Genomic DNA, 18,084 nt, shown 5'->3' on the forward strand with positions numbered 1-18,084 from the left:
TTTGTAAAGTAATTGTAAGTATTTTTTAGATCAATATCAATGTTATCAACTATTTACCTACTATAGTATGTGAAGATGTCATTTTACAATGTGTTTTCAACAAAAGAGACATACTTAGAGGTGTCAATTCATGGTTTTAATCACAGAAGAAGGTAGTATGTCGTATTTCTCAACTGGAAGCAACATTATGAATGCTCTTAGTTGGCAACTATACATTGAATTTGACTTACGAATGTTGAATTTCTACTTGGTTGCTTTCAAATTTCTTGAACCAAAGATATGTCATTTTGATTATGCCACCATCATATTTTTGCCTCAAAAGAACTTTCTTAGGTTAAAGTTATGTCATAGAGCATATATAATGTAAAATTTGTGCACATTAGCCAATTACATTCCCACCACTAGAATATAAAAGTCAACAACAACAATTTTAATTCTTACACATGTATTAATCTCACAATGAGAAAAAACTTGCCGTCTTCTTCATCTTTCCTATCACTAGACACAATGTTAACTTTAGCTGTGTCCACCTAAACATTTAATGTACAAGTTTTGTTTCATGCATGTCATTTAATTAGATATTCACATCATCCATAAAACTTTCGACTTATTGAAATTCTAATTCTTTATTGCCACTAGATGGTAAGACTTCTATTATAAAAAGCAATATCATATGAAGCGATCATTAGTACATCAATAGTACATGCATATACAAAATTGAAGTAATTTTAGGGGACAACTAAATATTCAACAATTTACAAAAGAGGCAGGTATCAATTAAACAATAACACTTAAACAATGAGTGATTTATCATAAAAGAATAAATCTGTAAAAATTTGCCAAAGAAAACTGAATATTGTTACAAATACAAAACGAATTACATACGATGACACCAATTTAATATATATGCAACAAAAAAGACATACTTGGTGGTACCAAAATATTAGTGACATTTTTTTCATACTTTTTTGATGTACTTAATTAACGCATCAATGATGTCTACCTTTACTGATGTGACCATAAAGCATCAATGGAAGTATCATGGCATTTTTGTACCAATGTTTTCTTTGGCATCATTAGAAGCATCACTAAAAGTTTTACATATTTTTGCTATATTTATTAATGTTTTCACTTACACTAGTGAATACTCTCATTTTCAGAACGATGGTACCTATACCATACTTTTCATTTAGAAGGAATTCTATGATTATTTTTGTTCAACAACTAAATGTTGATTATGGCTTGGAAAATGTTGAATTTTCATTTGGTTTTCTCTAACCTTGCTTGAAACAAACAAGTATTTGCCTTTTTTGATAAGGACAACGCACATTTTTATCACAAAAATGTATTGCAACACTGAAATCATATTATAGAATATAAACATTGTAAAATTTGTATGTGTTGGCCCTATTATTTAACTACGATGATATTGTCAGAATATACAAGTCAACAACATTTCTAGTGTCAACACCTATATTATACTCACAATGGAAAAAAAATAAGATCTTCACCTTTTTATCACTTGAAACAGTGTTACTTTTAGGTGTGTCATTCATATAGTTTACCAAAACATTTTCATGTATAAGTCTACTTTCAAGTCCATTCTTTATGTATATGTTCTTTTCATTCATCAAATAGTACGATGAACTAGCTTGGGGCTGTGTGGTCTTTTCTCAAACTATCTTCTTTATCCATGTATATCAATATTTCAATGAAATTGATTATTTTCCATATAAGCAGAAAATAAAACAATGTATAAATAGATATTAAAGTAATTAAGTTAAAAGTATGAAGCAAGCATTATAGCTTGTTCAAATGCATTTATGTAAAAACATGAGTATTGACTTTTTTATTCATGGGTAACCTAGGAGCGATATCTCATGAATTCCCCCAACACACAAGCATGAGTTCAAGTTCAAGGCTGAGCAAGCAACAGCTAGAGAGGTAAGGTTGGGCTTTGTGTCGGCCGACTCAATACGAAGTTGTTCTTGGGTCAGCTTGTAGCTTGTGCTCGTGATTCTAGCTTTTCGGAGTCACCCAACCATCTAACTAAGAATGTCTAATCCAACAAAATGAATGGTTAAGAGAAAGCCATGGAGAAAAAGTGATGAACATTTTTGTTTTATAGTATGAGTTCACACTTTTTTCTCTCAACTATCCATCTACTTCAGATGGACAGCCTTGGTTCATTGGCTAGGTGACTTTGGATAGTCTGAATCATTATTCATTCACTCATATATAATATATGAAAATTGAATGGTGACTCTGGCTTTTCAGAGTCTCATGATGGATAGGTAAGAGAAAAGCGAGGAGAAAATGTGATAGATATTTTGTTATGTACTATTAGTTCACACATTTTTTTTCTTGTTTTTCTCTCAACCATCCATCTACTTTAGATGGATGGCCTTGGTTCGATGGCTGGGCGACTTTGGATAGTTAGAGTCACCCAAACCATCTAACTAGAGTCTCACACACACACACACACATATAGTCAGACCCTAGCGGTTGGCCTAAGGCCTGAATTTGAGGCGTAGGATCAACGTGTTTCAAACAAGATTGAACGAGTTGCAGGGATTAACAAATAAAAGTGCTAATGTCATAACCAGCCCGTAAATTGTTAAAACTTTCATAAAAGCCAAACTAAGGAGTAATGTACCTTGGATTTGACTCTCTGCTTTTGGTTGTCTAGAGATAACTTTTATGCTTAGCCTGCAACAAGACCTTGATTGACTCTGGTCCAATAAAAGCAAGTCCTACGGTCAATCCAACAGCAATAACGAAAGCAGTTGAAATTAGGGAATTCATCGTGAGCTCTTCTTAACAAAAAATGAAGAAATGGTTAACGATATAATCAAATAAAGCAATAAATTATTATACATAATTAATAATATATATTATATTATCTATTAATTTGTTAGATTACTTATTATTTCATATTTCATCACTAAGATCCATACAACTAAAGTAAGAACTCTGAATCCAATTTGACTTAAGAGGTGATAATATTTGACATTGCTACATTACTATTTGAAGAAGTGTTTGATATTACTATTTGATGTTACTAAGTCTTCAACACCACTTCAACCTCTCGTTTTTATTCACTATCCAAGCCTTTGAAAACCCATATTAATTCTTCTGCAACCTTTTTCCTAACAATTCTTCCAATTCCTCCCTCCTTTTATCTGTTCTATGTGCATTCACTCCCCATCTACTCTCTTTGCATTTACGGCTTAACTCTTCAAAGAGAGAGAGAGCCCGAAAGGGTGCGAGAGAGAGAGGAGGGAGAAAAATGGCCGCAGTCACGAGTGCCATCATCGCCATCGCGGCCGTTGTTCTGGGCTGGATCGCAATCGAGCTCGCCTGCAAGCCCTGTCTCGAGAAGGGGAGGGAGGCAATAGATCGGAACCTCAATCCCAATTATGATCCCGACGACGACGTCCGAGCTCCTCTCTCCGCCACCTCATAGATTCGGACATTGTGCAGGAGAGAGCGCCATAGACTGCCAAAAGGATGCTCCCTCCGCTACCATGTTTTTCTTGGAATTGAGGGTGAAAGATTTTCTAGTATATGTTTTTCTTTTCTGTTTCCGCATCACCACTCTGTATCCACATAAAAATTAATGCGTGTGATTTTTCCTTTGATCTTTATCGTCCTGATGCTGTAATTTTCGAAACCTAGAAAGCGAATTTTAGATGTTCAAAGATGCACATTAGATGTGGTACGGTAGCTAAGCAGGCTGCAGATCGATTTCCCTCATTCGGCTGCTACGTAATGGGTGATCTGTGGTTTGGTAAAGCTCTTGCAAGAGAATCCAGTTAATCTTGCAGTTATGGAAACTTTGTGAACAAGCCATCTTTCTGCTTTGTCTGCACCTTCAATCAAGCTGTTACATGCTTCAGAAAAAAAAAGCCAAAAAGTTGGTATCATGTGCAGGTGCATCTTGAAATTGTAAGAACAAGTTTTTTTTTTCTGTTTTCATGGTTTTCACTTCTTCATTCACCAAAAGAAAAAAAAGAAACGGAAAAAGAAAAGAGCATTAAATTGGAATAGTATCTGCACTGATAGGAAATCTCATTGGTGCTAGAAGTGAAGATAAATATACCCAAAGGTCTCAAGTACAATGTGGGAAGGTTTGTGTGTAAACCATTAACTGTAGAAGTGGAGAGCTGGTTGGGCGTCAGTTTTCTCAGTTCCTGAAATTGGAAAATAAATTTCACCCACTGGTAAATTACAGCTCTCATAATTCACCCTCTTTTTCTTAGAATAACTCGGAAAATTTCGTTTTTGCATCAAACATACAGATGAAAACAGATAAATACTGCCTATGACGCATAAGAGTTTGTGGTTTTGCATATAGGAGTACACCCACTTCACTTAATTGTGGAAAGAGGGATACAAAAAATGCTGCTTCTTTTCTGTTGATATTCGGAATTTCTTTCCTTTTTCTTTGGCTGCATGATGGAAATCAAATACTGACTCTTCTCCTTACGCCAAGTATGTTTCTCTGGTCATACGATGGTTAGAACTTAGAACTGTACAACTGGATCTGTTACAGAAAACCAGCCATCAACTTGAGATCTGCATTGTCGTTTGATCATCCCTTCTGTTATTGGCACTTAGAAGCAGTTTGCCTCGATTAAAACTATATTACAAAAGAAAAGATTGTAAGCATGATCTCTCTGTGTTCTCTCATAATATTGTTGACAATAAAAGACCAGGTTTTTCTGTGCAGAAGACATAAGATCAGTTCATTATTTAAGTACCAGAGATGCATAACACCGAGAAACAGACTACGCCACCCGCCAAATACTCAAAATTCTTTATTCTGAAACAAAATAAAGGGTAGATGTTATTTCTTAGTTCTTATGGACATCATATGAAAGATGAAGGCAATGCAGTTTATCATGTTCCTTGAAATTGGAGGATTCTTTAATGTTTCTCTTGAGTGCTGGACTGAGACAGTCTTGGGGAGATCATCATCGCTGATCATGGAGGTCAGGCTCCGGAGATAGGATCTAGACTGTGGCAATGCTAGCAGAATCAGCGTGAAGCTTTCTGGAAGATGTCTGGTCTGAGTTTTTACTGTGGCAGTGGCTTCCATATGCACCCATAGTTGCTGCATTCGGTTTGAGTAAACTCTGGATCAATCTGTGTTATGCTTCCTGCACTTGTTTTGAGCTGTTAATGTCCTGCATCTGGGCATTGTGCTTCCCTCTGACCGGTTCCCTTCTTTGGAGCCAACCACCGGCTTCAAGAAGCCCTTGTGTTTCAGGTCGCCTATTATATTCAGTGATGCAAGAACTTAACTATATTACTGCGGCAAAGTTCTGTATGTTACAGCTTTTCGAGCATAAATGCATGAACGGCGACAATTGTGGAATATATATCAAGCATATGAAGCACTCTACAATGGACAGGAACCAGCATTAGACATTGTAAGTTATGTATTTAAATCACTATATTTATTATCATATATTATTGATTTCAGTTTTGTTGTTGTGCCTCATTTAGCACTCTTTGACACCTAATTATTGTAAGACTAAAGGTGGGCGTCTGGCCGGGCTGGGCTCTAGATATAAACAATGATGTTGGTCCTTGCTGAGTCAGGCTGTGCCCTATTCGGTCTGATAATATGTATATAAAAAATATTTTAATGTATTATGTTTTTGATCTATTAATTTACATGCCGTTCCTCAAAGAAGATCGTTGCATAGTTCGGGTAGTCTTGACTGCAGTCATGATAAATTATCATATTATTAGCAACTTTAGATCATTACTGGCATCAACACCCTCTCAAAACAATGTTATTATACATGTTGCTGGTGATTTGATACTAAGGATTTACTTTTGGCGATTTAACTAATAAGCATTACAAGTACTAGTGGCAACTTAAGTATATGTTGGTTTTCGTTATTAATATTGAAATGGTTCTTTGAGTGATTACAATACAATGTTAATGATTCACTGTGACGCATTCATGATCAATCACATGCTAAACCTAATGATGTTCGTCCAGCAATTTATCAGAAATTTACGTGCTTTGACAGAAACACCCAAAATACACGAATATGAATAGATCACAGGAAATTGAAAATGAACCAGAATAGTAACACACCACAATGAAAGCCTGAATGGGGACTCTTGTTCGAGGTAGTCCACACTGACAGTCAACTTTGGCCGTGAAAACTTGAGTTTTGACTGTGATAGTTCACAGAGGATGGAAATTCAACGGTCTGGTAAGGGATTAGCTGGACTCGACAGTTTCGCGGAGGTTTTACTCATAGCGAAGGGGCTTGCGAAGGGTTTTACTCGACATAGAAGTTGGAGGACATTAATGCCTTATTGATTGATGTTTATCAATGTAGTGTTCAATAGCCTTGGATTCAATTTGGAAGAGCTGTAGTGTTCAATAGCCTTGGATTCAGTTTGGAAGGGCACCATTTTAAAAATACTCATCGTGGGGCGCCTATATATATATATATATATATATATATAAAAGGATAACGGTTTAAAAATGCCTATTTAAAAATAAAAAAATTTTAATAGACTAATGTAAGCAATTGTTCACACCAATCACCATGTGGCTCTTCATATCTTCATATTTGAGGCTGTACTAAAAAGTGTGGATTGTAAGATCATACAATTAAACAGATTAAGAATATTGCCCAGACCAGTCACCATGTGGCTCCACCACTGCTTGGATCTCATATTTGAGGTTGTATTAAAAAGTGAGGATCGTAAGATCATACAATCAAATAGATTGAGGATACTGCCCAGACCTCACACCATGTGGCTCCACCACTTGGATCTCATTTTGAGGTCGTATTAAAAAGTGTGGATTGTAAGATCATACAATTAAAAAGATTGAGGATCTTATGGATATTAAATGTTATATGTAAAAATCATGAATTTAAAAGTAGAATGGAGATGTTTGAAGGAATTGGTAAAAAGATTGAGGATCTTATGGATATTAAATGTTATATGTAAAAATCATGAATTTAAAAGTAGAATGGAGATGTTTGAAGGAATTGGTTCAACAGACAAGGTGGCTCAGTTGGTTTTCATTTTGAATATAAAAAAACATCAACTCTTTATAACTCTTTATGCTGCAAAAACGAGTGCTAGTGATGTGCAATTTGAAGTGTTGGGGAGGTGACACTCTGAGCACCAAAAGCAAGCTCTACACCACATAGAAATGATGTGTTGGATGGTAGGATGAAATGCTGTTCATTTTCACCCACAAAAAGCAAAAGTAAGGTTTGACCCAACTCGATAAAGAGTTCGGCTTAGCCCAAGCTCAACTCCACTACCTAAAACTCGAGTCCAGTTCGGCTCCATTAAAACTAAAAAATATATATTTAATGTAAGATAATATATAAATATAACAATTATAATATTATATATATTAATAAAAATAATATTAAAATTAAGTTATCGAGCAAAATTGATTCGAGTCAAGCCAACCCAAGCCCGCACTCAATTTTCGGGCTCGAGTGGGGTCAAATACCGAATCTCTGTTGGGTACTTGATCTGCTCAAGAAAAATGTCTAAGATCCTTGAACAGATGCCCAGTCTCAACCAAATGAAAAAATGTAACCTTATAAACTACGACTGTGAGATAGGCTGTGAAAGACACCACACGGTAGGCTGTGAAAGACGCCACACGGCACTTGCGCAATTGAACGGGACTGCACTGAATCGGCCTGGAGAAACGTTCATATATTGCGGATTTCCTTTTTACTTTTACACGTGGTAGTTACAGACAGGGCCCCCGAACAGGCAATCGCTTGTTTCCTCCGGACGAACTTAGACGCAGATGAAAACTCTACTCATACTCTCGTCCAATACAATTAAAACGCTGGAAAATCTAAACTGTAACAAAAAAATTTAGGCCGGGAGGCACAATTTCTGGAATATGAGGAGGTAGTTCTTATTCATGAAAAGTTGGTAAATTTCTGAAAAAAAGAGTGAGGGAGAAAAGGTTGCCGCCCCATTTTTTGGAAAAAAAGAAATTTGGTGGACGTGGGAGCACTGAACACCATTCGTCTTCATGGTAGCCTCTCATTCCTCCTCCCGCACGAAGCGAGACGTCTCTCTCCCTCTTTCTCTCTCGCGGAGTTGAGGTGAGCAGAGATGAAGTGAGAGGATGGTGTCGATGGTCATGGCTCATCTCCTATCTTGTCACCTGTATTTCTGCTCTGGCCTGCCCTCCCCACGAGCGACCAATAGGGGGAAATGGGCACAGTCGACTCCCCATCATGGCCTTCCGAGGAACACTCCATACCCATCTCCACTTCTGAGCTCGCCCTCCCTCTCCTCAGTGGTCTCCTCCTTCCTTATCACTAAGTTGGGGACTGCAGTCCAGGAGGAGGTTGACGACAAAGAACATAACGATTTCTACGTCAATCTGGGCTCTGCTGTTAGAACTCTCAGGGAAGACTTGCCTCTCATGTTCACTAAAGATCTCAATTACGAAATATACAGGTGACCTGCTGTTCCTCTTCCTGTGGTTTTGATCCCTTTGGCTGTGTCCCCTTCTAAGTTGGTTTATTTTCAAATTCATGTTTCGGTTCACTTTCTCTGTCTTGTTCTTTTTTGTTCTTTTGTGATAACAAATAGCTGTTATCTCTCTTACCATGTTATCCAGCAACTCACGTGGTTTGCAACTCCGTACACGCATGCCTGCTTTTTTCCTTTCAAGAATATCCAGCTTGTAGATCCCTTCCGTGTGATTTAGTCAGTTGCAAACTCATGGTCTTTGAGCTAAAACTTTGTTTTATCAATTCGGCAGAAAAATAGGTGATGGTTTTTTTGAGTTATTCTGTTTTAGTTCTTTGTACAGAAAAATTGATAGTGGTTAGCCACCTTTCCACTTGATAGTCGCCTGTGCTTTTTAAGGACGTGGATTTGATTAAATTACTGTTTTATCCCTTCTAAAGAAGGTAACAGTCTCAGGTTCAAGCGTTGAGATAAGTTAGATAATCATGGTTTTAGCTCAGCCTTTCTTTGTCTCTTTGTTTCAGGGAAGATATAACGTTTATTGACCCGTTGAATAGATTTAATGGAATCGAGAATTACAAACTCATTTTCTCAGCACTGCGTTTCCACGGACGGCTACTTTTTAAGGAGATTTGGCTAGAGATATGTAAGATTTGGCAGCTTTCGGAGAATGTAATACTTATCCGCTGGACTCTCCATGGCATTCCCCGAGTGCCTTGGGAGTCAAAAGGGCAGTTCCAGGGGACTTCAAAGTACAAACTGGATCGGAAGGGGAAAATTTATGAACACACAGTTGATAATTTGGCTCTCAATTTCCCGAAAACGTTGTCCCCTGTTTCAGCTCTTGATATGGTCGCTGCTAGCTGCTCAGCAAGTCCAAAGCCAACATTTTTTAGTGGCTGTGTGAATTTTCCAAACTATCCCTTTGAAACGTCATCATGGTTGAATTTCTATTTGGCAGTCAAACAAACTTTGGATCAAGAAGGCCATCAGCTTACTTTTGCTTGTTGCAGATGATGAATTTTGATCTTGCTGTTTTTGTCATGTGGCCTTTAACTTAATCTTGCTGATATTGTCATGTGCCTTAAAGGTGCTCTAAGAGAAGTGTTACCTGCAATATTGATGTGGTCAAAGATTAATACAAATGTTCTAAGATATGAATTCGTCCATTATGTCATAAATTTTGTGGATATGCAACAAGGGGATGTGTACATAGGTGATTGTAATCTAACATTCTTATAGCAACTTTTAAATAAAGCATCATGCTGTTTTTCTTGAACTTGATATGTTTTTGGTAGCTTACTTTGGTTACATCCATAATCAATCCCCAAATTACATTGATTTGTTCAGAACTTCATATCCCATCTTTAATTGAATAGTTTATACTTTATCCTTTTTGGTTTTGGTACTTATGTTATTGGGCGATTTTTTTACATAACTTCTGCTGGTTTTCTTAGTCCTCTTTTGAACAGTTATCCTTGCATTTTGGTGCTTATGTTGTTAGGCTGGTCTGGCACATTCTATATTGGGATTCTACTTGTGGCCATCTTTACTTGACTTGTTACACTTTCCATGTTGGGTACCTGTTTTCTTAAGCAAGTTCAGTTTGCATTCCATGTTGTCTTTCTCCATTTGGTTGTATGACTTACCGATACATATTGAAGTGAACAGAATGAAAATTGGCCCCTTCCGTTAACATTGTTTTAGATAGCCTGGCACCAATGCTATAAAATGTGTATCATGACTTTTGTTTCCAAAATAACGAACATAATATAAGTATAATGTAACATAATAAAAAATTGTAAATTTTCTAAAAAAAAAAATTTAGGTCCAAAATATCATAAAAGTTGAGACAAAAGTGAAAAAGAAAATTGCATAAAGTATGATGTTAACTACTATAATTGCACAATCATATGAATGCGAATTCCATATAATATTTGAATGCTCAAGCTGCAAATAATAGTATGTCCTAAGACTAATCTCTGTATTTATCAGAAACAATTGAATATTTAAAACTTCAAACTGCTGCCAGGATTAAATGGATCTGTAATGACATCCTTGAAAAACTGTATGATTTTTAAAAATCTTGCTCAAAGAAAAAAAAAGGACCAATACGCTAACTTTTGCAATGAATCAACTCAATTTTCTTTTTCCCTTCATGTGTAAGAGTACCTCTTCTAGCACATTCAGTGTTCAGCCTCAGAAAGGGTCGGTGCAACTTTAAACGAAAAGGGGAAGTTCTGGCGCTTTCTTCTTTTGGGTGTAAGATGCTATCATGGTTCACTGAGTAACACAAAATGATATTGAGTTACACTTATACCCTTATAAATACATCCTTGAAACTAGTTTCAGGATTGTAGTGGTATATGTTATCCCTATAATTAGGGAAAGTAGTGAGAAAACTTTCCTGTTGGGCAGTAGACGGGTGCTTCAGGTTTTCTACAGAATAGGAACCATGATCGGCATCTACCAGGTCAGCAAGTAAATCATGTGAAAAAAAAGCCTCGTCTTTGGAGATTTGACTAACACCACCAAGTTTGTGGTGGATTTAAAAGTACTCAGATTGTTATTTAAGTGAAGTAACAGGTTGTCTGATCTGCCTGCTTATTATGTGCAATGAAATGTATGAAGGCTGAAGTGGATTTAGCTAGGAGCATTTACAATTACACTGGAGTCATGGACATTGTCTACAGTAGGACTTGGGATATTTTTTCGTGAAGAAATGGAAATACAGGTTACAGAATGACTGCCAATTTCTGATATTGTACCCTTCTCTGAGTTACTTGCCAATTAATTCTTCTGAGTTACTTGCCAATTAATTCTTTCTTTTATGTAATGCTGATGACTCCTTTTCTTCATCTACTGCATTCAAAATATGTCCTATTTTCTCAAATAGGATAAGAAAAACCTCGTGTATTTTAGTCAATGTGCATCTATATATATATATATATATATATATATATATACTCCTTTTCTTCATCTAGTGCATTCAAAATATGTCCTATTTTCTCAAATAGGATAAGAAAAACCTCGTGTATTTTAGTCAATGTGCATCTATATATATATATATATATATATATATATATATATATATATATATATTCTAATAAGCAGAATAGTTATGCCCATCTTGTATTCAGGGAGTCTGCTGGCTGTTGCTTAGAGTAGCTTATTTTTTATTTCCATAAATCTCTCTGTGTCTCTCTTTCTTCTAATGTACAACAGTGCAAGTTTGACTTTTGTACTTTGAAATTTCTATCCTTGCTCATGCAATCTCATTATCAAGGATAATAAATAACGACAAACCCACAAACCTGTAACTTAGACCTTTCAATTATTCTTATCACATGCTTCTACATATCAGGTAGTGCATGTATCCAATTTATTTTTGTAAGGTTTTTCTCTCCCTATCTTATTCTACCATTTCCCTCTCTGCAGTACTTTATTTTCATATATGCTGAGGTTGTTTTCCCCTTCAAATTACTTCATTCCATACATAGGACGTCCAATGAGCCCATAAACTTGAGCTAGGCTGATTTCATCTCTAGTTGGTTCAAGCAAACCAAACTTAGTTTGAGCTTGAACATCTATGACAAGATTAGCTCGAATTGGAGCTCAAAGGCGGTCCCTATCTCAAATTTAGCTTGTGTGAGTTGTTTTGTTGAACTATTGTTTTTCTTTTCTGAAATATAATGAAGGATAAGATCATCTACTCCACTTCCCAAACCTTCACCTTGAGAATGTTCAATACTTCATCTGAATCAAGGGGCTTCTTCATAACCTGCAATTTCTCATCCTGAACCCTGAGAAAACATGAACTTAAAACAGGAAACTATGGAAGATGAGGTAAATCACTATTGGCCCTTGCCAGCATTCTATTTCTATCAAACTGTCGTGGGCAACATGTGAGGTGGGATCAATTGCCTTCATCAAGGAATCCTATCAAATTTGTAACTGAAATCTAAAATTATGTTGGAAATTTTGAATGGCATTAAGCAAAAACGTCAGTGCCAGGGATAAACACGATTATATGATTTTGTATACCTGATGCAAACTCCTTGATTAAGTGAGATCATGTTATGAAAAAAAAAAGTGATAAACTCCATCATTCTCAAAGCTTCTTCCTAAAGAATAATGGACATAGGTTTCAATGTAGTGGACTTGTTTGTCCTGGATAAAGTCATGGATAGGATGGGTTTTGGAATGGACCAAGATGGAGGATCTGCTAAAAAAGCTCCCTTCTCCATGAACACTAATGGAGTTGGACAGATAAACTTCACTGTCTTAAGAAGATCAGAAGAAGGGATCTCTATTTTGTCCTTTGATGTTACATAAGCTTTTGCTGTCTTAAAACCTAGGAGGCGGTGTTTGTAGACATAAATGCACCTTTTAAGCATTGAAACACTTTTATTCCTACAATCCCTAGCCACTTTAGCACTTATTAAAGGACTAGGATACTGGAGCTGCTCAATGCCTTGAATTTTCATTGTTAACTGGGTAGAAATGTGTAGCCTCAATGTTTGATCTGAAATGAACTCTATAGAGCAACTGAAATTATTTTTGGCTGCAGGAAGCAAGACCTCCCAATTAGAGAGCTAGACTTTCACTAGAGAAGGCTGTTTCTGTTAATCATGGAATGATGATTTAACGTAGAATTCAGTAAGTAAAACTTGACATCCACTGCTGTCTAGGAACACTATGGTGAAACATGTCATTAGTTTTTTCCCTCTTTGGTGTCATTTAAAATGACAGAACAAATAGAGAATAAAAATGCCATCTTCAGCTGGTCCCGTGAACCATGGAGTAGTAGGCATCCAGAAGTATTTATGTTGGACTGTTGGAGGTTTTGAACGTGGCCCACCTGTCTAAATGTTGAGCCGTCTCTCTTCCATGAAGACAAAATTTATCTTAGCTTAACAAAAGGCAAACATGATGGCAGGAAGCACATGGATCCCCTTGAGATGTCAAATTACGAGTCAGGAAGCTTAAGAAGGCCAAGTACTATGAGGTTGTTCTGATGGCATTTTGCTGCTTAAGTTCCTCTATCATGCCCCCTTAGAGTAGGTGTGGCTTGTTTTATAGAATATGCACTAGGCAGATATGGATTTTCATCTTAAGCGTCAGTTTTGCAAAGTTGGTTTCCTTGAGCATGATAACCAAAACATTAAGGAGGACTGTATGTGCCCGATAAATGTGTTATTTATATATAAATATAAGAACAAATTGTTGACACATCATTTGGTCACAGGCGTAATTCCAAGACCCTTGTATTCTAGCATGGCTAAACTTTCAATCATATATACACCCAAAATAAGGATTAGGGAAGTTCCAACTGGGCCCTTAGGGGCTGTTTGGTAGTAGGAACCACTTGTTACTATTTCATGAATCTACCTCAAGGATTGAGGCAAGTTCATGAAACATTGTGTTACAGTATTTCACAAACCTACCTCAATCTTTGGGATAAATGCATGGGATAGTAACAAACTGTTATTGTTGCCATGTAATTGGGATTGCAGTTTGCTTGTTGATGGTTTGATGTCGAAATAGCTGGATGCTTTCAGAAACCATATACTAGTAAACAAGTTAGAACAAAATGGACCAACTCACGCATTGACTGGGTTATTTGCAGTAGGATGGGAGTTGGGACACATCAATAACATGGTTGATTGAATTTTTGTACTTAAGTGAATGCTTTTTGCTCATCTATTCAGTATTTACTCTGAATATTTATTATTTTTCAAAAGGCCTTGATAAGAAATAGTGTTGCACCTGCTTCATATGGAAAAAATTATCCTGAAAAAAGTATACACTTCTATCAAAGCATGCTCAAGTGTTGGAGTCTCAACAAAAAGCTCGGTTGAGCTTTGATTTCTTGCAGAGGCCAATTGATAGGAGTTCCTAGGACAGGGGGAATTGGGATGTCTCTCCACGCTTGTCCTGTTCCAGTGGACAAAACAGTGTACCTATCCATCATTAGATGAAATTAAGAGTGGACAAGGTGTCCCATCCCCCATTCAAACCATGCTGGTACCATTGGTCCCACAGTAATGCGCCATTCAATCCGGGATGGAATGCAACAGGTCGAGCACATGGGCAGTGGTCGACATACGAGGGACACTTGCAATATTTGAGTAAGAACATAAAAATAATTAGAAATACATATTTGGTGACATTAAATAATAATCTTTTGTGATGATGCATACAGTAAGTTTCTTGTAATAGCATATTCTATGTGCATCTAAGAATGCCTAATTATATGTTTTAGCTAAAGTATCAATAAAGTTGTTAGCCTTGAGCAAGGCAACAAATCATGCTCCACTAGTAGTAAAAGGAAAAAGCAACCAATTTTAAGTTACTTTATTAAAAAAAAAATCAATTCGCTACATATAGTTAGCACATTTTTCTGGGTAGCTACTTACAGAACTTGAGCGTGGAATTGGTGCACCTAAAGTGAAAAAGAGATTTTGCTAATTTGGGAAGGCAATTGGAAACAAAAATATGCAGTCATTTCTGCCCCATACAAATTTCTGCAATAAACATTATCATGACTGTGTTGCTTAACAATTTTGAGGATGAACAGGTCAATGATGCTGATAACATTAATGAATACCACTTACAAGTTAGCTTATACATTATTTTTGATATATGAAAACAAAATAGAGCCAATTGTAAAAAGTGTGTACCCGGTAACCATTTTGGGTGAGCAAGAAAAGTATTTCATCATACCATCTAGAGGAGAGCCACTGCTCCCATTGAACCCCTCGTCCTCATAGATGTTGTTTGGTAGTAATAACAAATTGTTACTGTTCCTTGAATCTACCTTTAAAAAATGTCGCAGATTCATAGGACACACTAATAGGGTACGGGGTCCTGCTTTCGGCTTCAGGGAACCACCCCTACTGCGCTTCAAATTAAGCGTCAGTGGCCCCCCATTTTAGCATAGAGGGTTGACACATTGAGGATTCAAAACAGAGACGGGTCACCTACCAACTTTACCCTATCTATTGGCGTGCCAAGCCCTTCTTTGGTAAGTAAAACTTTCATATTGTTGCCTCTTGTGACTGCTGCCCATTAGATCTCTGCCAGTGGGTCGCTCGAGTGCACTTCTTCTTCCTAAGATGCTTCCCTCGCAGAGCTTCTCCACTTTTCTCAGAGGACCATATATGGGTCAGATCTATTGTTGAATTAGTATTGGCCCTGCTCTAGGTTGAACTAAACATATCCATTGAGAGAGGTCTCTATCACTGAGAAGAACAGTTCCATTTGTTCTTTGCATGTGATTGGCCATTCGGTCAAGAAGCTTTGAAAAGAAGATAAAATTGCCAAAAATCAAAGTGGTCCTGCTGTATTCTGCCTTTTTTCCTATGTACCGTTGAGTTGGTGACAAAATGTCACTGGACATTATGCATTGACTGCCAAGTGGCCGCAGGAAGCACAAGAATGCTTTCTCCCTTGACAAGCTTGTATATCTGATGATTTTCTGTTATGTTTCATAAAATATAGGGATAGTTCAACTTCAACATTTTTCCGGACTTACATGCGGCTGACATCCATTCCCTACCTTGTTGTAATTAACATCCGTGATATTTGCACCTCTAGGATCTGTCATTTTGTTACATGAACAATTTAACCATAGCAACTTATAATGGATGCATATTTATCCAAGCGGGTTTATGTGTGAAAGATACTGCATATCATTTTACTTTCTCATTCCTCCTCCTTTTTATTGGTGATTGTGTAATTCAATTGAATAAAAAAGCAATTTGAGTTGAATAATTTGCCCTTTCTAGTGGAACCTATCTGAGATCATTATCTGTGTCCTTAATTTTTTACTCTGATATGTGGAAAATATTTGGCATAACCAGACAAAACCAATGGTTAATCAGGAATAGTTGAGTGAAAGGCAGGGATTGACTGGACTAGCAATAGATAGGTGTGAATTTGTCAATTGTCTATTAGTCAATGATGAATTTAAAGAAAAAATCCGACTTTTAAATTCAAAATCTGATTAAAATCTGAATCGACTTTTTAATTCAAAAATCCTATTAAAATCCGAATCCAAATATTTAAAGATCCCATTCTGATCCAAAGACTTTTTGATTTGACATCAAAAACTAACTTTTAAATTGCTAACAAGCCTAGCTAGCAAGATAATTCAATCCTCCAAGGACATTTGATAAATAAAACTTTTTTATGAGTTCAACAGTTGTTTCATATAAATATATTTATTTGTGATTAATTTTTATATTTTTAAAAATACTCATTTTATTAAAATTTCTTGATACAAGTTTTTTTATTATTTTTAGTTAAATAAATACATTATTTAAGATATCCTGTGTAGTTAATGCTTTAACTAGTTTGCTTGTTTACATAAAAACGTTTAATTAAATACTATATGAATTATTAAGTAATTAGTTTTATTTCATATAATTTTACATACTTTAAGTTAAATAATGTATACGGTAGCTATTTGACTGTTATTATGTGTAACTTCACAAAAGTCATTACCTCTTAATCAGATTATACCTTCATATATAATTTATATTCTTGTTGTATCATAACTTTAAGTTGGTGTGTTTGGGTAGACCTTTTGCCCAACCATTCATAGGTCGCCAAAATGTGGGGACACCAACTCAAGTTCTCAGGGTTCGGATATCATCTATACAAATGTCAGCACCTGCTTTTCAGATTCGGACATCAACTCACAGTTCAGATTCAGATATCAAACTGTAATTTGGATTCATATGTCAACTCAGGATTCAAATATACTTGTTAAGATGGTTAAGTATTTGTTCGGGTATTTGCTTAAATCTGAATCCGTATTCGATCGGATAAGATGGTTAAGTATCCGAGCATATTTACTTAAAACTGAATCCGAATCCGTTCCGTTTTTTTCATTTAGATGTTAAATTATTTATCATATCCGATGGATCCGTTGACATCCCTACTCCCAAGGCATATTTTTGAGGGGTTGGCCCTTCCTTATATAAACCATGTTTGCAATGAGTAAGACAATATACAAGTGAAATCTAAGATAAATCTAAAACTGTATAAGCTCAAAGTATGTGGTTACACAAAGCCATACAACCGTTATTTTCGAGCTTCTGAACTATCAAAGTTCCTCGTCCTTTTAACCTTGGTTTCTTAGTTCATCTAGGAACCCAATCCTTTTGGTGAAAGAATTCATGGGCTCCAATGATTTCAACTTCTTTTGATATAATTAAGTATTTCAAGAGTACTCATTTGGCATCTCCTTGGGATGGGATTTTGATAGAGAGATTGGGGTTTTTGCTCAAATCCCCATCTCAAAGTCCAAAAACTAATTTGGGGAAATTGAAAGGAACGCAACAAGAAACCACATTCAAAGAGAGAGAATGAAAGCAAACTATTAGGGTTTTGATTAAACTAATGATGGGATTACAAACGAAACGAGTCGTACGGCCCCTTATATAAGCTAAAAGTAGATCTGTATGCAGATCCAAATAAGAAAATGATAACTGGATCTATCTTGTTTCTGCATTACGCCATTCTCCCTGGGTTGGGGAAGAGTCATCCTTGATGAATTTAGATTGTTGGAGTTGCAAA

General features: G+C 36.2%; 2 protein-coding genes across 2 annotated transcripts; both read left to right on the plus strand.

The window, feature by feature from the left end:
• Positions 1–3,161: 3,161 nt before the first annotated feature.
• Positions 3,162–3,641, plus strand: LOC116267710 (uncharacterized). The gene has a single exon (XM_031649579.2). It carries the CDS (start codon positions 3,290–3,292, stop codon positions 3,464–3,466), a length of 177 nt encoding a protein of 58 aa, XP_031505439.1. The 5' UTR covers positions 3,162–3,289; the 3' UTR covers positions 3,467–3,641.
• Positions 3,642–7,902: 4,261 nt separating this feature from the next.
• On the plus strand, positions 7,903–9,783 carry LOC116267709 (uncharacterized). The gene is made up of 2 exons (XM_031649577.2): positions 7,903–8,484; positions 9,024–9,783. Exons 1-2 carry the CDS (start codon positions 8,147–8,149, stop codon positions 9,514–9,516), a joined length of 831 nt encoding a protein of 276 aa, XP_031505437.1. The 5' UTR covers positions 7,903–8,146; the 3' UTR covers positions 9,517–9,783.
• Positions 9,784–18,084: the final 8,301 nt, after the last annotated feature.

The sequence above is a fragment of the Nymphaea colorata genome, chromosome 14 (genome assembly GCF_008831285.2).
Source record: "Nymphaea colorata isolate Beijing-Zhang1983 chromosome 14, ASM883128v2, whole genome shotgun sequence".
NCBI lineage: Eukaryota > Viridiplantae > Streptophyta > Magnoliopsida > Nymphaeales > Nymphaeaceae > Nymphaea > Nymphaea colorata.